This window comes from Sinocyclocheilus grahami, unplaced genomic scaffold (assembly GCF_001515645.1).
Source record: "Sinocyclocheilus grahami isolate Dianchi unplaced genomic scaffold, SAMN03320097.WGS_v1.1 scaffold1596.1, whole genome shotgun sequence".
NCBI lineage: Eukaryota > Metazoa > Chordata > Actinopteri > Cypriniformes > Cyprinidae > Sinocyclocheilus > Sinocyclocheilus grahami.
The window spans coordinates 106224-127651 of record NW_015506775.1 but is presented as its reverse complement, the minus strand read 5'-3'; the positions used below and the strand labels follow the sequence as shown (position 1 = coordinate 127651).

At 38.7% G+C, this 21428-nt stretch overlaps 1 protein-coding gene across 1 annotated transcript in view; it reads right to left on the bottom strand.

Annotated features, from left to right (window-relative positions):
* Positions 1–21428, bottom strand: part of LOC107571446 (band 4.1-like protein 2) — a 97445-nt gene that overhangs the window by 23899 nt on the left and 52118 nt on the right. The window contains exons 3-9 of the mRNA XM_016257774.1: positions 20422–20526; positions 18685–18727; positions 14008–14083; positions 13906–13928; positions 10501–10718; positions 10316–10413; positions 6756–6928 (exon numbers count right to left, since the gene is read on the bottom strand). Of these exons, the coding sequence (XP_016113260.1) occupies positions 6756–6928; positions 10316–10413; positions 10501–10718; positions 13906–13928; positions 14008–14083; positions 18685–18727; positions 20422–20526 (736 nt within the window). The remainder of the gene's footprint in view (positions 1–6755; positions 6929–10315; positions 10414–10500; positions 10719–13905; positions 13929–14007; positions 14084–18684; positions 18728–20421; positions 20527–21428) is intronic.

Sequence of the window (21428 nt, the reverse complement as noted above, 5' to 3'; positions counted from 1 at the left end):
AAACATCTGACCCAGCTACCTGTTTGACTAGTAAAATGCACATTTGTGCAAGCCCTAATTTACATAAATGTCTATAATAATTCATGTATATTATAATTATTGCACACTATAATAATGACATTTCAAAAGTCTGTGATTTTGTTCTCGTTTCTTTTTCTTCTAAATAGTATAGTATTATTCTTGTAAACAGTTTACAGCATTTGAGTAATAAAAGAGTCCATGCGTACACATTACAGAAGAGCAACAGTCACACTTAACATTGATCACATATTATTTACAAAATGACTTTTGGATCGATCCCTTCTTGTAATCTCAGAGATGTGGATTCAGACGGCAGTTAAATGACCCCATGACCTTTGTGTTGGTCAAAAACAGGTCATTTAGCCAGAAATTGGGAGAAAAACACTGGATTTGGATGGCAATAAAATCACAGAATACCCTCTATAAATGCTGAAATGACCTCGCGTCCCCATGAGAAACAATTAGAGTCCGGCTTCATTCTGCAGTAAACAGTGATTTCTGTGGACATGCAGAAGTGCATCCAGACTAGCAAATACATCTGCCAAAATATGTATGTGTAGATGAGAGCACATTCTTATGACAACAACTTCCATTCCCAGTGAGAGAATGAAGCAGAAGTAACATCAGCCAAGGTTTTTACTCGTTCTTGATTCCTCTTTTCATCAGACTTCCAAGATAAGGGATTTTAACACACATCTGACTTCAACTGGTCCCTGTTTACTGAATTCAACATACACATTATGATCTCAGGCATCTACAATATAGCATACGCTACTATTTAAAACAATTAATGTTGCATGCTGTGCACAGTTTCATATACTAAAATAAACACGATAGTATGCTGTATACTGCACAGTATGCAGTAAGCCAGTATTTAATTGCAAACATGGCCAAAATCTCAGCTGGGACTCTGAGGTCAAATGACATGTACATCCAAGACATCAATCACACACCCACACACACACATACACACTCACGCACACGCGCATGCGCGCGCACACACACACACACACACACACACATACACATACACATACACACTCACGCACACGCGCATGCGCACACACACACAATCTGGATATGTGACCCTGCAGCACAAAAGCAGTGTTAAGTCGCTGGGGTATACTCAGGCATCTACAATATAGCATACGCTACTATTTAAAACAATTAATGTTGCATGCTGTGCACAGTTTCATATACTAAAATAAACACGATAGTATGCTGTATACTGCACAGTATGCAGTAAGCCAGTATTTAATTGCAAACATGGCCAAAATCTCAGCTGGGACTCTGAGGTCAAATGACATGTACATCCAAGACATCAATCACACACCCACACACCCACATACACGCTCACGCACACGCGCATGCGCGCGCACACACACACACACACACACACACACATACACACTCACGCACACGCGCATGCGCACACACACACACACAGACACACAATCTGGATATGTGACCCTGCAGCACAAAAGCAGTGTTAAGTCGCTGGGGGATATTTGTAGCAATAGCCAACAATACATTGTATGGGTCGAAATTATACATTTTTCTTTTATGCCAAAAATCATTAGGATATTAAGTCTAATAGGATATTAAGATAAGATATTAAATCATGTTCCATGAAGATATTTTGTAAATTTCCTACAGTAAATATATCAAAACTTAATTTTTGATTAGTGATATGCATTGCTAAGAACTTCATCTGAACAACTTTAAAGATGATTTTCTCAATATTTAGATTTTTTTTGCACCCTCAGATTCCAGATTTTCAAATAGTTTTATCTCAGCCAAATATTGTCCTATCCTAACAAACCATACATCAGTGGAAATATTATTTATCCAGCTATCAGATGATGCATAAATCTCAATTTCGAGAAATTGACCCTTATGACTGGTTTTGTGGTCCAGGGTCACAAATGGTTTATGTAAGCGTTCTTATGGGAGTGTGTTCTAGTAAGCCAGAGGAGCACTACAGTCCACACTTCTGAATATAGAGTACTAACACTCAAACATGCACTATAACCCGTGAGATTCACAGCAGCACCGCTGCTCTCCATTAGGAACCTGTGAATAATGGATCAGATGGTACTGAGGAACGTGTAAGCGCTCTTTTCCCGCCTCCCGCTCAGCATGACCTGGATTGATCTGAGAGAAAGTAGGCTAATGTAGCCTGCGCTGCTGGAACGTCCGTTTCATCAGGTCACTCTGTGACAGCTCTGAGACGCCGCAGAACTGGGCCACCCACAGTTCCCCGCGCGGCCACCAGGGGGTGATCTCAACATCATTAAAACACCACAGCCTTGACTGGATTCCCAGCAGGAGGAAAAACTGGGTCATTTTAATGGAGAGGAGCTGGGAAAGCAGATTCTCAGAAGCTTTCATCATGAATCGATGCAGAGCATGAGTTTACGTCCCTGCTCCCAGGGATGATGTATTTTGTGTTTGGATTATTGAGTGTCCGTCATGTGATGCTGATGTGTGCTCACAGTAGCAACAGATGTAGTACTGAGAGAAGCATAATTCAGCCTGAGAGCGCTAACACACTGCCCTCTACACGAGGTGAATGCTGACCATGTGCTAACCAGCAAAAAATTAAAGGGCTAGAGGCACTAATAGAGAAAACACCTCCGACAGTAAGCCAGAGGAGCACTACAGTCCACACTTCTGAATATAGAGTACTAACACTCAAACATGCACTATAACCCGTGAGATTCACAGCAGCACCGCTGCTCTCCATTAGGAACCTGTGAATAATGGATCAGATGGTACTGAGGAACGTGTAAGCGCTCTTTTCCCGCCTCCCGCTCAGCATGACCTGGATTGATCTGAGAGAAAGTAGGCTAATGTAGCCTGCGCTGCTGGAACGTCCGTTTCATCAGGTCACTCTGTGACAGCTCTGAGACGCCGCAGAACTGGGCCACCCACAGTTCCCCGCGCGGCCACCAGGGGGTGATCTCAACATCATTAAAACACCACAGCCTTGACTGGATTCCCAGCAGGAGGAAAAACTGGGTCATTTTAATGGAGAGGAGCTGGGAAAGCAGATTCTCAGAAGCTTTCATCATGAATCGATGCAGAGCATGAGTTTACGTCCCTGCTCCCAGGGATGATGTATTTTGTGTTTGGATTATTGAGCGTCCGTCATGTGATGCTGATGTGTGCTCACAGTAGCAACAGATGTAGTACTGAGAGAAGCATAATTCAGCCTGAGAGCGCTAACACACTGCCCTCTACACGAGGTGAATGCTGACCATGTGCTAACCAGCAAAAATAGGGCTAGAGGCACTAATAGAGAAAACACCTCCGACTCGGTTTGATTCTCCAGCATCACATCACACAAAAATAACCATCCTGCTCACTGCTGGAAAGACTCAGGGCTGATAGTGACCAGAGCTGAAGCTATCTTTAGCCTGATCGCTCACAATGTTGACCAAACCACTTCTTACAGGAATGTTCTGAGTTCATAACATTGAAGCGCCACAGCGTATGATCAGCAGAAAATAATTCACTCTTCCCCAGTTTCAAAGGAACCATGAAATGGAGAACCAAAATGTTCTTGATGTTATCACACATAAGAGGTCACTCTACAGTAAAAAACATGCCGCAAGTCTCAAAACTCTGAACTCCTTCAAATACTGCCCTTCTTAAACATCTGGATTTGAAATCTGGATTCTTCTTGACACGCCCCTTAATATGTGTCATCATCGTCTGTTCTGAGCAACTATATCTGTCCATCAATCACTAGATCCTACTGCTGCTGGAGAACGATGCTGAGTAAGGCCGTCAAACTCAGACATTGTTCTGTCAGTGGAAAAAATAAAACTCTGCATAGCCTTTCTAAAGATCTGAGCATTAGAAATGCATGGCTGAAGTTTATTTTTAATGACGTGCATGAGCGACTTAAAGATAACGTTTTCATTTGTTGTTCATATTTCACAATTAGTTTTGTGAATTATTCTAAACACGCGGGTGGTTTTTCACAATATCTTTATTGAAAAGATACCGCAGTGCCAAACAGAGAAAATGTAGGTCATCAGCGCATTTATTTAGAATTTTACAGTGTGTTTGTAATAAACGTCAAACCAGCGTTTAATGCTATTAAAACACCAAGCACGAAAGCTGCAACCAAAACAAATGTTTAACCTTCGGCAAATGAATGAGAAACAATGTAATTTCTCAAACCTACTTAAGCTGCAGCATCTTTTGTGATAATAACAGTGCTTCAAAAACTATATACTGAAAATGAAGCAAGCAAAAGCAATTCCCACACTGAAAACAGACTGTTGCAATTCATTCTCTCTGGGACTCAAGCATATATGGCTCAATCACAGCGCTTGCCATCTCGAGTATCAAAACACCCGACATGCTGTAAATGAGGGCGTGGCTACAGTGTGACAAAGTTAGCCAATCACAGCAATGTTTCACAGCCAAGAGGGTTTACAGGTCAAAATATAAAGCTCATATTTCCATTAAATACTTACATAAATTGCATGTGTTCAATATTTTGATGCAGTGTTTTGTTTGTGGAGTGTGCGCTCTGCTCTGACCCTGATCAGCAGCGTTTATCATGAACACATACAGCAGCCTGACGCTGATGCTTTCTGTGCTTCTTTCTGCTCTGCCTATAAAACCCTCATTTCCTCTGAGCTCATCTCTCCTGCTCGCTCCACAGACAGGAAACAGATGTCCCTCATTTCCTGTGTCTGTCCACGCCAGACAGCCGGCTACGTCTATTCATGCACACGGACACAACAATACAGCACAAGATCACCCCTCAGCCGAAAACATATCAGGACACGAGAACAGCAGCGACAGATAAACCGCAGACAAACAAACCTGGGTTCATTCATACAGAGAGAAAAAACATGACAAATGAGAGGTGAATAACAAGCATAATAAATGCTGAAGACCCGTTCACATGAGCAATGCTGCTCTGCTGGACTCATTTATCATGCTTCAAGTCTGTATGGAGCAGACGCTTTCAGTTTAGAGTTCAAGCGTCCTTTGTCCAACTGAACTAAGCAGTTTTTATATCATTAAGAAAAGCAAAATGACAGTGGGGCCGGTGTTTAACCCTGAAACTGACCTCACAGAAACCTATCTGCATTTTTATTTATGTATTATTTAGTGTTTATTAATCTGTCTTCTTCATGGGGACTGCTGCAGCCGATTTCAGGTTTACCATCCTAGTACGCACACACACACTCACACACTCACACACACACACACACACTCACACACTCACACACTCACACACTCACACACTCACACACTCACACACTCACACACAGAGAGATCTCAGCTGAACGGCCTCATTCACCGCTGGGAAATTTCCTGCAGATAAAGAGTTCATAACCTGGAAGCGGGAAGAGTTCAATGACAAAGACGCTGCGTCACGCTTGCTGCGGCAACATCAGCCGTCACACGCTTGTTTTCTGCTCCTCTGAGGGTACAGATGAGATTTGGACATGTTGTATTGAAAAGAAGAAAAAAAACAGGCGCTGCGCCTCAGTGCCTTACTAAGTGCCGAGGCTGACTGGAGACCACAGTTTGTGGGAGCAGATTATGACTTCCTGTCTCTCACACACACACACACACACAGCTGTACCATGGCCTGAACACACAACATCACAGGTCATCCTATGCAACATTTAATAGTTATGAAAATATTGTGCTACGATTAGTGAATATTAAACGTTTAGCTTACATTTAAGAAAGCCAAACTAATACCACTTCTTCATTTCACAACTATGACCACTGCTTTCAAACTCTTGTATACGTGTTTCTATTTACAACTTTTTACAACTACATTGACCATTGTAGCCAATTACAGACATTTCTGTTGAGCACCAATCAGATGTTTTAGTCAGTCTGTTGCACCTCTGTTCAGTACACTCAAAACACTGGAGGCATTCGTTAAGCATGTCTCAACTAACAACATAAACATGAAGTAAAAAAGATATTCATTGATTATAATGAAGTGATTTAAAAAGGGAACGCTCCTTTCTCACTTTGCCTTATTTTTCATGCCACTAGCTACTCACTGCAAAGGACTGACAACTGGATTTAAATGTGAGATTAAATCCAAAAATGTGAAAAGTGAATCATGTCTGACAGTGAAAACCACGTTTCGTTCTTCTTTAAAGAACTTGCTTTGTTGTCGCAACAACCACAACTTTTGGTAAGGAAGATTGCACTTTGTATTATTTTCACATTTTTATATTTCATTGTTACATTGGTACAGTGATACCTTTAGTTCAATATGCTTTTAAATGTTCCTTTTTAGTTTGGTTAGTCAGTAAATATTTGATTACTACAGTATGTCTACATTTTTTTTTAAACAACTAGCTCTGATTTTGCAATAAACAATGTGCATGTACTCGTAACAATAACTGTTGTCTCCAGATGGGGGATAAAAAAAAAAATCACCTTTTTAAATTTTAAAAGTATTATATATCATCAAGATCTGGGTAAAATAGAGAGATACATTTTTAGCTGTATTGCCCAGCCCATATTTCCAATTCCAATTAAATGGCACGTGTCAAGAAAAAGTGGATTTCACATGAACGTTGTTCTGATCAGCCTGACACAACCACACAGACTCAACCGATGAACGGGGATTTCATATAGAGACGTTTCATTTAGTAATGCAGAACTCATACTTCCGTTAGAAACGAGACCTAGTGTTCCTGTGACACACAGATAGAGCAAATGAGGTGCGATACCTCCATCAAGACTGCGAGAGATGCGTTTGCTGGAGGTGCGCTGGAAGTAGGGCGTGGGCCGGTCGATGAGGGAGCTGGCCTGTCGCGTCTGCGCCTGCGTTCTGCCGCTGTAGCGGAACTTAGAGCCCAGAGTCAGGAACTTGGTCTTGGTGGGCTGTTCAGTAGAAACCAACCTGTGAACAGAGACAGACAGCAGCGCTCAGAGGACACACACTACACACACAGACGGTATCTACATGTGCTATTACTGACATCAAACTGCATGTGACAGAAAAGACAACCGACAGCTGGTTAAAGGGATTTTATTGCAAAAAAAAAAAAAGAAAAATTTGCTTATGCAGGTTTAGTATTACTTTTCTTTCATTGTGTGGGGCTGATAGATTCAGTGGATAATGTCATTTTACAGTACATGTACAGTAATAAGAAATGTACTGCATAATGTAAGGTAACTACTGTACATGTTTAAGGGTAGGTTCAGAGTTAGTGCCTAGGTAATACCCAGTTTTTTGTAAACACTATAATAAGTACTGTACATACCCTAAAATTAAGAGCTATTGATAATGTTGATCAAGATCACGGAATCATTACGTCAATAAATTGCATTCAGTTACAAGCAAAACAATCCGTGATAAACGTTTACATTGGCAAAAGTGACAAAGTGCAGGAATCTGTAAAGACCGACAATACTGTTCGTTAAAACTGAATTGGAATGAGCGTGAAACATTTCCCGTCTTTTGCACACAGTGAGGGACGGGTCCAAATTAAGGACAGCATGTCACAGATGATCAGCATCTCCAGTTCAGTTGACAATGGTCCAGAACATTCCTTCAAGCCTGTGCTGTTCTCCTCCTCAGGTGTGTTGGTGGGAGTTTAAGGACAGAACAGATGCAAAACGTGTCAGAAAGAAGAAAAGCACTCTGAGAACACTAAGTGTTAAAAACTGAGGGAAAGGAGGAAGGTTGAACTCATATAAAGTGCATCAGCATGTGTTTGAGAGTGTGATGTGCTGGTGTGTGTGAATTATCTGTGCCAAAATCACAGCAGCTCCAGACTGCAGTCAGTGTGTTTGAGTTACAGACCAGCGTACAAATCATGCCATCATGTCTTGAACAGGATCTCCTCTGAGTCTGGCCCACAGAAATGAAGACAGATGTAAATGGGCAGGTAAATGCTCGGGCTCTCTGATTCCCATGTTCTGTAAAATATCACACTGCTCCTCACAGCGCAGAGCTCAGTGATGTGCTCAACTGTGTTTGGCAGCAGTGTCTCGACTAATAGTGAAACCGTTAGTTTATCTGCTTCAAGAACAGTGCCATTGATACCTCGCTAGTGAGAAATGACATGTAGTAACTATTTTACAAATAAAATCATCTGAGTAGCACTGACAACACGCGTGTGTGAATGTCCGTACTGTATATGCGTGCGTTTGAGTGGGAGAGAGAGCGAGAGAATGTGTATGTGCTTTCTGTGCATAATAAAACCTAATTTTGTGGCAAAAACATGGAAATAATTTGTTTTTATCCTATTGTTTACTATATTTATTTTCTTGGTCAGTGTCATTGTGAAATTTTGGTTCTTTTGCTGTTTTAGGCTGTAAGGACCTTTGAAATGACAAATCATTTGGCGAAGTGATATGGATTATGTAATGCAGTCAAGAGCTGCATGGAACTACTTTAGTCGTTAGTTGTTTAGTCTGAAAATAATTGCACACCTTGGAACATTCGTCAACCAATGAGATTCAAGCATTCAACGGCCCCGTAGTATTAACTGCACCAAAAATATATTCGGGTAAAACAGGTGAAAAAAAAAAAATGTAGAAAGGGATGAAATGATTGACCGAAGCGGTGACGTTTAATTAGTGTTTCTTTGCTGTTGCGTTTTGACAGTGTCAGTGTCATGCACACTGTGGATAAACTACAACAGGGGAACACAGCTGTGTGATGCTTTTGCTGGTTGACAATATCAGTTTCTCAATTTTAATTGATTTTCACTTCGATGAACAACGATCTTTCAGTCGACGCGTGAACAAAACTTCACTAAACATTGTGTAGCGCATCTGCCAGCCAATAATAACAATAAGCTTTGTGCTCTGATATAAATTCAGATTCAATATAGATTCAAATTCTGTCAATTTTATAACTAAATTCACTAAATTTTGATGCACTTTGATGTGTCATGACAGATCACTGTATCTGCATCAGTTCAAGCTGCACATGAATCGATAATCTCTTTGTCTTTACTACTAGTTACAGCAGTAAATAAACATGAACGAACATCAGAAACAGAACAACTTACTGAAATCAATCATGTCTTGTGTAATCAGTGTTTCAACCATGCCAAAAAGATGGCAATAAAACAGCTTGAGAGCAATAATGTCACATTTGCCTCAGAAAAGACATTCAATGACCATAATCTCGAAAATCGGCTAGAAAAAAATAATGTATTTAATGTGTTTGAATAAATCTGTCATGAAAACAAGTTATTATAAGTTACAACCAGTGTTTATATGTTTTATTTCAAAAAGAAATTGGACAAGAAGCATAATTATATCATTAAAAAGTCAATATAAAAACTGGCTAATGTTTAATTTAAATGTTTGGTTTTTGGCTAAATGAAAACTTTTACTGGATTCAGTTTAAAAATCACTAAACAGAGCAGAATAGAATATAAAATATGACAGGACACAAAAGAGAGCAGCTTATTGTGAGCAGCAGTGCATCTGAAGTCACGTGAGGTTAAGTGTCATGCAGCTCTCTAGAGACACACACACCCCTCACTGTGTGCGCGCTTCAAATACGCTACACTGACCGCACACATGACATGAGAAGACGACAACCTGTTCATGTCCAGCCACCTTCACGCTCCCTCACGCACACACAGACACTCACACACACACATTTATGTGATAATATGAATGCCTGTGAGACAGAAATAATACTATGTGGTTGAAAAGACTGTTTGTGAAGCGGTTTCTTACCCAAACATGGTAACTGTCTGCTCTCTGTGTCAGCGGCAGCGCGATTTGAATGTTCCTGGATTATTTTTCAAAGGTTTAATACATAGGCGAAACGCTGTCATTTAAAAATGGGATCGCATGGGTGTTTGAATCGAGATTGCGATCTTTTAAGGATTAACCACGCAGCTCTACCACAGACACACACATACACACACACGTTTGTTTTTATGAATTGTGGGGACATCCCATAGGCGTAATGGTTTTTATACTGTACAAACTGTATGTGCTATTGCCCTAAACCTAAACCTACCCCTTACAGGAAACTTTCTGCATTTTTACTTTCTCAAAAAAACTCACTCTGTATGATTTATAAGCGTTTTGAACAATGGGGACATGGGGTAATGTCCTCATAAGTCACCTTCTCCTTGTAATACCTGTAATACCCATGTCATACAAATTTGTGTCCTCATATGTTACAAAAGCACGCACGCACGCACGCACACACACAGCTCATCCTCCAGGATGGATTCAGGTCTTGTGAGGCTGCAGCCACCTAAAGCCTCTCAACTCACCAAAAACTCTGCTGTATTGCTGATATGTTTACCTGAAGAAGGTGTGGTGCTCAACGCAGACTTTCCAAACTCGTTTGGCGGCCCGGTGGTTGGGCAGCTTGAAGCCGACGGTGCTCTCAAACTGCTCGGCCTGACACACACACATATAAATCAAGTTATCAGTATTACTGACAGTGATTGCGATCAGCCTCAGACTCAGTTTTCTGTTCAGTCGTACCTCTCCTGGCCTGATCTTGATGTAGAAGTTACTGCGTTTGTAGGAGATCTTGAGGATTTTGGGCCAAGAAAAACGGTTTATCCGCAGACGATCCTTATAGATTAGCAAACCGTTTGCACACACTCCTAGCATGATATCCACTCCCTCAGAGTCCTGGGAAAAGAGAGGACACGCAGTCTTTAACTGAAAGACATTCGCATCCACTTTCAGCACAAGATCTGCTCACACTCAGACACATCTGTGCTTTACGTCAGGAGTAGATCAGTGAAAACTGAACGAATCTGAATAACTACTAGAAAAATTAAGGCAGCCACTCGCAGATCTCTGAGACGCCTGCATTAACTAACACACACACACACACACCGGTTAAAATGTGAGCAATTTAAAAATCAGAACTATGCTGCACACAACCTTAGTGTAAACATTACACAGGCATAAAGTGTGATATAACATTTACAACAATCCCTGCATATTTCTTCAAAAGAGTTTTTTATACAGACAGACATGACCAGACTAACAGCAGTGTTATTTTAGTATCATTGAGATACTATCATTTTTGTTTATTAATATTCACATTATTTTACATTTTAGTAATTTTTACTAGTTTTTTTTACTACTTTTTTTAATTTTTATTTCTGTTATTTAGTTTCAGTTGTTTTAGTATATCAAGTTAAACTAAATGAAAATGAAAAAGCTGAAATAAAATTACATAAAAATAACGTTTTTTTAAGTTAAGTTTATTTTATTTGTTTAACTTATTTCGTTTTATTTTTATATTTTCCATTTTAATTTTAAGTTTATGGTTTTAGAGAAAAACGGTTTATCCGCAGACGATCCTTATAGATTAGCAAACCGTTTGCACACACTCCTAGCATGATATCCACTCCCTCAGAGTCCTGGGAAAAGAGAGGACACGCAGTCTTTAACTGAAAGACATTCGCATCCACTTTCAGCACAAGATCTGCTCACACTCAGACACATCTGTGCTTTACGTCAGGAGTAGATCAGTGAAAACTGAACGAATCTGAATAACTACTAGAAAAATTAAGGCAGCCACTCGCAGATCTCTGAGACGCCTGCATTAACTAACACACACACACACACACACACACACACACACACACACACATTGATTTTATTAGGGTTGCTCAATATATCACCCCAAGTTTGGTTATTAGCCAGTATGATGTTTTATTTTGTTTTTCACCGTCATTTTTGGCCAACATTTAATTTTTCTGCCTTTTCAATACAGTAATACAGGTTACACTTTATGTTAAGGTGACATTTTTACAGTATAATTAGACAAAGTAGTACTGAGTAATACTAATTAATAAATGTACTTATTATGGGGTTAAGAAAGGGGTTAGGGTTTGGTATAGTGTTAGTTGCTTGTGATGATGATGCATCATTTATTGTTAAGACTATAGTTAAGTACATTTAGCATGCAACTAATTCATGTTAAAATAAAGTGTATCCCAATATTGCTAACTTCTTTTATAATTTTCTTTATTATTTATATTATAACTTTGTGTATTTATGAAATTATAGATATATAAAACCATTTATTTTATAATACTTCAATTGTTTATGAGAAATATATAAATAAATATTATACAATTTATCTAAGATTTAAGACACCTGAAAATAACTTTTTGCAATTTTGGAATGATTTACATCATTTGTATTTGTTTGTACCTTATAAGGACATTCCAAAATAGAGGTTATGTCAGATGCAGCCTATAGGTTTTCTGCAATTTTTCCCCCTCAAATTTGTATAGTATTCATAATATAAATATTATTTTTTATAATACTTTTATTATTAAATCATAACAAATATGTGTACTGCGTTAGACAAAATGAGACTCGTCACAACACTTAGATATTGTTGCTCATTTTTATTTATTTTTTTGATTGCTTCCATTTCCCTCATTTGTAAGCCGCTTTGGATAAATGCATCTGATAAATGATTAAATGTAAATTAACACGCGTTTCAGATGTGGTCGGGATATTTTAAGCCATAAACCATGTCATTCAGAATGCTTTCTGTCACATGCAAATAAAATAAAAACCTGATTGTGTGTGAATGATTAGATTGGACTATGCTGTGTTTTGCTCTGAGAGCTTCAGGAAACACTGCTTTAGTATGCTTTACAGGATTGCTCCGGTTTATCACTGACATTTCTGCAATAATTTGGACTCGTCGCTCAGTTCTATAGTAACACTGGAAGTAAAGAAAGTTTCAGAGAAGAAACTGACACCCGCTGTTACACACAATAACGATAAATCACTCCAAACTCAAACTCTTTCAGTGTCTCAATATAATTATAAATGGCATGCATCATGGCGCTCACTGCTGCCACTCCAGCACTTATCTGAATGCGTTTATGTAACGTCCGAAATGGATCTTTATTGCCGGGGCTTTCGGGCCGTGGAGCACTGATTATTGATCCGTCTGTGTTAACTGTAGAGCTCTGGGAGGAATCAAAAGCGCTGATAACAGATTGAACTCAGACTATCTGTCTCCACGAGAGGCTTTTAACACATCTGATCTCTCACACATCAGCGCATCAGTAAGTGCTGAAAGCCGCAGGTCTCCAGTGAACTCTGACACTCGGAGGAGAGCGGATGAGCCTTAGCCTATATAGAGATTCACGGGACAGAACCACGTCAACACGTCCAGAAAAATAAGAAATAATTCATGTGTAAACACAACGAGGTCGGTTAAAATGTGAGCAATTTAAAAATCAGAACTATGCTGCACACAACCTTAGTGTAAACATTACACAGGCATAAAGTGTGATATAACATTTACAACAATCCCTGCATATTTCTTCAAAAGAGTTTTTTATACAGACAGACATGACCAGACTAACAGCAGTGTTATTTTAGTATCATTGAGATACTATCATTTTTGTTTATTAATATTCACATTATTTTACATTTTAGTCATTTTTACTAGTTTTTTTTACTACTTTTTTTAATTTTTATTTCTGTTATTTAGTTTCAGTTGTTTTAGTATATCAAGTTAAACTAAATGAAAATGAAAAAGCTGAAATAAAATTACATAAAAATAAAGTTTTTTTTAAGTTAAGTTTATTTTATTTGTTTAACTTATTTCGTTTTATTTTTATATTTTCCGTTTTAATTTTAAGTTTATGGTTTTAGAGCACAAAACCAGTCAAGTGTCAATTTTTCGAAATTGAGATTTATGCATCATCTGAAAGTTGGACAATATTTGGCCGAGATACAACTATTTCAAAATCTAAATATTGAGAAAATCGCCTTTAAAGTTGTTCAGATGAAGTTCTTAGCAATGTATATTAAGTTTTTACATGTTTACGGTAGGAAATTTACAAAATATCTTCATGGAACATGATCTTTACTTAATATCCTAATGATTTTTGCATAAATGGAGGCACAGCAGATACCTGCAGAGACCAGGAGAGAAACCATGAGCCGCCACAGTCCCACTGACACCGCAGCCTTCAGAGTGACCAGCTTCTGTACCTCGTGATGTCCTCAGTCAGCTGCGACGGGTCCGGAGGGTAAAACTTCACACTGAACACAAACTGCCACTGAGAGTCTGATGCAACACACAGAGAAAGACAATGGGAGCTGATTAAACGTAGGGCTGGACAATAATTCAATATCAACATATATCGTCATATTTGTTTTTTTCAGTAACGGTGATATGATCTTTAAACACATTTACGATATTTCAATATACATTACCAATGCACTTGACTTTAGCCCTATATGTTTGAGTTTCGATTCTTATCCCCTGACGTCTGTGATTTTCTTGTACCGATTCGGACGAGACTAACATCTCTGTGTTTATTACAGAGATGCGAGGGTACAGTCATTCGGATTGATAGTATAACCACAGTTTTACTACAAATACCATGGTGCAGCTATATGGCTAGTACAGCAAAACCATGGTTAATGTGTGGTTACTTTAGTTTAACGGTTTTATTTTTGTATTTATTTGTAGTAAACCCATGTTTAATTTTCATAAAGGTACATATGTAATGCAGAAATGAAGGGGAGTAACTGAGTCTGATATTACAGTAGCCGGTCTTGACAGTTCACATGACCTGGCTCTTGATTTTATTATTGTTATGTTTTTATTTCTTTGCCGGGAGGCAGATATATCAAACATGCGCGCGGTAAGAGCGTCTACGGTAATTCACATTGGCTAAAACACACAAGGAAGCGCGCTGTGAAAAACATATCGTCTGCAATCACACACATTCACTTTCGGCCGATTAGTTTTCTCAGAGGATCACCGAGTTTGCAGAAAAACAGTAGGTCATTTGCTCTGGAATTATTACAGAGGTTGTGTGAGAAAAACACAGACGTGGCAGAATTTGGACGGGATTAAAATCGCTAAATACGCCTGTGAAACACACATTTCTCTAACGACCCCCTGTGAAGCTAGTCCCGTCCGAATAGGGCTTTTGGTGAATAAACATGAGCGTTGCACATTTCAAAATCAAAACTGTTTTATATGAATGTATCTCTGGAGGGAACCTACTTTCTGTTTTCTGCAGCAACTCGGAGCACTTTTCATATTCTTTATCCTGGCTGAAGCACTTTTGTTTCAATCTATAAGAACAAGTTAAATACCTTCCAAAGGTGCGTCTGGGAGTCTTATGTTTATCTGATGGTAATTTCACATTTCTTGTTTTGTATGAAGGCTAAATACAAATAATAGGTGAACATTAATTCATTTGTACTGTTTGTATTTCTAAAAAATTATGTAGTTTTATAGGAGGACACTTCATTAGACTTGGCAGATTCAAATTCAGACATCTGTTGTGGGCGTTCTTGGCAGTTTTTCTGAGGCTTTTTTTTTTTATATATCGTTCATATCGATATCAGAATTATATCATACCGACCGAAGTAGAGATATGTAAAGAAAAATAAAGAAATATTGTCATGATATAAATTTTGGCCATATCGTCCAGCCCTAATTAAAACTTCTGCCAGCTCCGCTGAATATCACAGGAGTGTGAGTGAGCGCTTGGTTTTCAATAAAGGCCAGAAAACAAGCACAACTTCCACTAGCAGATGTGCCGTAAAGCTGTAGGGTGGAGGGACTGGCAGTGATTACGATGTCTGTTCAGTCCATCAGTCAGCCAACACTAGCTCATGCTGTTCTTCATTCAGACAGGAATGCTTAAAAGGCTGAAATGAGCCACAATACTGAAAGACAATGACTACGTTTACATGGACACCAGTAATCTAATTATTTACCTTATTCTGAGTAAGACAATATTATAATTAAGGTGTTTACATGAGTTGCTTTTAGAATATTCCTTTCATGTTCCCTCCAGAATTTCACATATAAACATATAGTTCGTCTTCGTTAGGTTGCCATAAACAGTTTTGGGTGTTTCATTTTTAATTTACAGAAAGCTTCAAGTGCAGTTAATTATTTGTCATGCTGTCTGTGCAAACAGACGACGAGGTTGTTGAAGCCATCCTCTTTTGTTTGCCATCAAACGGTTGACCACTGCAGTGTGTGTGTCCTGTCACAAAATGCGGTAAAAAGTCCTACACGATGGTAATAGTGTGATTAAGGTCTATGCTGCACTTCAATACTCCACACGTCCTGATTCGATTTTCAGTTTACTTCGATGAAGGTGATGTTGTGTGGGTCATTGAGGATAGTGAGATTACGTCACACGGTCAGTCCATGCTGATATGTACGCATGATTGAGAAACTCATCTGAGAAACGAAGGAACACCAAGACAGACAGATGAGAAAGATGATGAAGACATGAATGATGCTGCTGGGAACTCATCATTAGTGATGTGCTCAAATGACAAATCTCAAATTCTGGACACAGTGGGGCAAAATGTTTATTTTAAATTAGACTGTTTAGCAAATGTAAACTGTACTTGCAAAAAGTTTAATTTTGACTGAAATATGCTTTCATGTGTTCTGGATTTTGTGTTATTTTAGTTTTTAGACTATTATATTTTTTATTAATATTCTGAATTAGTTTCTTATTATATTTTCAATTTAATTTGAAAGATTTAGTTTTTTTTCTGTATAGCTTTTATCAAATTTCATTTCAGTTTTAATTACTTTAGTACATCAAATTAAACTAAATGCAAATGATGCATTAACAACTAGTTTCAGTTAACATTTATTTCATTTCAAGTGATATTTTTTCGATGGTGAGTGAAACTTGAATAAGGAAAATATGAACAGGAACCACTACTTTAGATCCAGTGACAAAGCAGCGTTCATGTTTGATCATGACATAACCACTGACTGAAGATCTTACTGGAAAACAGCCTGCATATAAAATAAGTTATAGTAATTATAGTAAACCGATGCAAAGGTGCTTACTGGACCAAGTCAAAAGACCCCATCCCAGAAGCATAAGGCCCTCGAGATTTCCTTAAGAGTTTACCTTCAACCTGTATTTGTCGCCTATAGTAAATATGAAGGTCTTAATTAGGTTGTTTAGCTTATGTTTGATTAGGGTGAGAGCTGCCCACATAAAGCACATGGCAGAATGAGTGGAATTGGTTCAGGTCACTGTGCTGTGAGCTGACTCGGGGGTCAGAGGTCAGGACGCAGCGCAGCAAACTCAACCTCATTGTTTCAGTGAGAGTCTCTGGAAACGAGGACACAGCTGCCGTTTTTATAGACGTGTCCTTCAGAAGGAGAGCTGCTCTTGTGCGTTTCCTCTCTCTCTCTCAGTCTGTCCTGTTTTTCTATTTTCAGCTCTCCTCCAGACACTCTACAGACGCAGAGACTGAGTCATAACAGCAGATAAGACGTCTGATTCACCTGTGTGTGTGTCTCATATATACAGCACCTGACTGCATGTCAAACAATGGCACACTTCAGAGTGAACAGCAAGTGTTCAGCACACACTCACTCACCGCAGTCCAGGCCATAAAAGCAGACATCAACCCTGTAAAGCTACTGATAGTTTAGAGTTTTACCTTCAGCTGGAGCTTCTCGTGTCTTTCTGCTGTCAAATCTTGACTGATTTTATCAAGTAAAGGTCAGAATAACTGCAGTAATATCTCCAGATGAACACTTACTGGACTGAAGCAGCTCAGCTTTACTTGATTCTCCATCAATCATGTTTTAGAGTCTCAAATCTGATCCTCAGGATCTTTTGAGGAGCGTTTGTTTCCAGAAGCTTTACTTTCACTGTTCCTCAGCGGAGGAATGATCTTCACAAGCCTCCAGAACATCTCACATCTTCTGAGGAGCCTTTATTTCTTCAGCTCTCAATCACTGCATTATATGTTTGGAGCATTTCAGCCTCGTCTCACTGAGACAGATTACTGGAGATATAGAGCGACCGCTGATATTCAGAGCATTTTATGTTAGTATCCGCTGCACTGTAAAGATCTCACTGATTTACATTACAAGCATCAGAATTTCATTATCTACACATCAACATCTGCAGCAAATCACATATTTTTGCTCAGTTTGGGCTTCTAAATAAAAAAGCCTGATGCATCAAATATGAAACTCAACAAAAAACATATGTGACCCTGCAGCACAAAAGCAGTGTTGAGTCGCTGGGGGATATTTGTAGCAATAGCCAACAATACATTGTATGGGTCAACATTATACATTTCTCTTTTATGCCAAAAATCATTAGGATATTAAGTAAAGATCATGTTGCATGAAGATATTTTGTAAATTTCCTAAATATATCAAAACTTAATTTTTGATTAGTAATATGCATTGCTAACAACTTTAAAGATGATTTTCTTAATATTTAGATTTTTGTGCACCCTCAGATTCCAGATTTTCAAATAGTTGTATCTCAGCCAAATATTGTCCTATCCTAACAAACCATACATCAATGGAGAGCTTATTTATTCAGCTTTCAGATGAAAAAAATGGACCCTTATGACTGTTTTTTTGGTCCAGGGTCACATATGCCGCACGTCATTCTGAAGATGAAACATCAGAATAATGAACCAGTCAGCTGACAGCAGGCATCAGTGTTTTGTTGATGGTTTTGATTGTGTTTGTGTGGTGTGAATGAGGAATCCGCTCTCACTCCACCCCATGTGCGTCATTCCAGCACTCTGATAATTACAGCTATTCCAGCTGCAGATGTGTGCGAGGAGTCCGTCATACTGTCAGTTACTCAAACCCACCCAGACCACCTCATGAAGAGAAAGAGAAGCACGTACTGCGGATCTGCCGCTTGATGTCCTTGGTGGGGTCCAGCCAGCACTGCAACACAGAAACACAGAGGAGTCAGTCGCACCGCAGCACTGAACACAGCACCTGAGCTCGGAGCTCTGACTCTGCTGTGAGGAAGAGAGTCCTCAAACACATCGCTGTCTCCGTGCATTCACATTCACCTCAACCTGACCCTGGATTCAGATACTTTGTGATTGCATTTCAACCCATTTTTCATTTACACTTCTTTGCTGTTTGCATTATTCTATTACATTGCGCACTTTGCTTTGTATGGTGTGCAAATTCCTCCAAAAATCTCAGTTAATGAATCTCTTTAAAATGCTCATACACACAACTAAAGCAAACTATGATTTTCATGATGCAGAAAAAGCAGAGGAATCCCAGAATCCAGTAATAAAAATGCAATTTACTGTGAAAGGTGGAATATCAAATCCTATATCAAAGTTAATGAATGATACAAGGACAGACATGAGACGGTTCTTTTAATTCTTTCAAATAAATAATAATAAATAAAATAAAAATAAATTTATTCTGGTCACACTTTAGATTAGGTTCAAGGATTAAGGATTTAGAATAAGGTCTTGCAATGCTTTTTAAGTCATAATAAACAGCCAATATCCCAGTAATATTCATGCTAATAACCAACTAGTTAATAGTGAGAATTGGACACTAAAGTGTTACCAATATTCTTATTAACTCACCAAAGTATTTGAAGTGCGAAGGGTACATAAAAAGCATGCATTTTAAGGTTAGGCTTTAAATTTTGATGTTAAACCCACTATTGTATTGTATTGAATATAAATGTTCTACAGTAATTCAATTACTGTAAGTAATTACTTAGTAACTAGTTACACCCAACACTGGATGTGAAGTACTTTGTTTACTAAAAAATTAAAGTAATTGTTCAAATTTCATTTGATTACATTTGTAAATATTAATTAAATTGTTAGTCTTATTCATTTGTTTGATAACCGACATTTTTTGGTAATACATTTGTATTAAATCATAAAACACAAAAACATAACTTCTTATTAAAATGTTAATAAATTAATAAAAGTAAAGTTACTTTATGAATTTAACTGATTAAACACCCTTTCTAAATATTAACATTGAATTAAACCACAGAATTAGGAGGGGAAAAGTTAAAGAAATAAGAAAAAATAAACAGATTTCATAGGGCGCTACTAAAGTGGCTCAAAGACGTGTCTGAAACATATGGCCTCGATTACTGGCTCAATCAGCTGCACTGAACGACTGATAACAAAATCTACTCACAGAACTAGAAAAACAACATGCCTGGCCAATCCCATGATGCACCTCTAAAGTAAACGCACACACTTTTATCATCAACTTCACGCTTCACCACCAACAGCAATACAAAGACTGATGAGACTGATCTGCTGCTGATCACGGCACAGTCTTGGGTTTGATCTCAGCACATCAGTATCAGTGTTTGTTTGGCATCAGTGTTCTGGAGGAGAGCCAGTGACATTGTGATCTCACAGGACAGACAACTTAATAACCATTTAAACTGGGCTCTGTTCCTCACAAAACATCATTCCAATACAGAGCATGAGTCACGATGGCGTTCAGATGTGTTTTGTTGTTTCCGAAATTCTTATTCACTCTATCAGCTCATGCACTGAACATGAACACAAACACATGGCATGGATAACGTCAGTGTGTGTTGTGTGATGTTTCTGTGTGTTAGCGAGTGAACTCACGCTCTGCTCGGCGTTGTCTTTAAAGCTCAGGCCGAAGTAATCCTTCTCCAACAGATTCAGGTGATCGCAGACTTGAAAAAACAGGTACTGGCCTTTCGCCCGTTTCTAGAGAGACAATGAAGAAGAAAGATATGAACACACTTTACTCACACAGACCATTCTCTGTCATAATTGACTCACTCTCATGCTCTCATGACATTCCAAACCTGTAAGTAAATGGGGTCCAAAACAAACTTTCATTGTATATAGACAGCTTTTTAGATTCTATGAAAGAAAGACTATAATGGTGAGTAAATGAGGACAGAAGTATGATTTTTGGCTGGTATGTAAAGTATTCCTGTAAAATCGCTCTGAAGCGCCGGGTCATAATGGGCCTGTTGGACACTGGCAGACAGTGGGCTGAAGTGGTCAGCGTGAGTGTGAGTGTGTGTGACTCCTGAGGAATGAGAGGCTGGTTGAGCTCAACAGCATTAGTCACTGAGGAACATCTGAAGACAGAGAACAGCGCTGCACTCATCTGTCAGACATCCCATGTGTTCAAGCGCTTATGCACAGCTTTTAACAAGTCAAGGTTTTTGCAACCACAACAAAACAAAAACTTAAATGTAGTTATCCATCCACCTATGTCTCACACCCCATGATGCTTTGCACACATTATCGGCCCCAAATCTCAAACAAGACAATATTAAATATTACTGTAGTAGGGGTGCTCCGATCAGGGTTTTTGAGGCCGATCACAGAAAGCAATATCTGCCGATACGATCACAGACCTTCGATCTTTCGATCTTAGATCTTTTCTAAGCCATGTAGAATTATTTATAGTGATGATCCAATCAAGATTTTTTATTCAGGGCCTGAACTTTGAAAATGGTTTCCCCTCTTAGGAGACGCCTGTGAGAGGGGATTTTTTCATTTGAGGGGTGGAGGGGGACATTTTTCAAAAATATATTTATCTCACCTAAATGTTTGATCATGCAGTGCATTTTTGTTTTGACAATCGTGCAGTT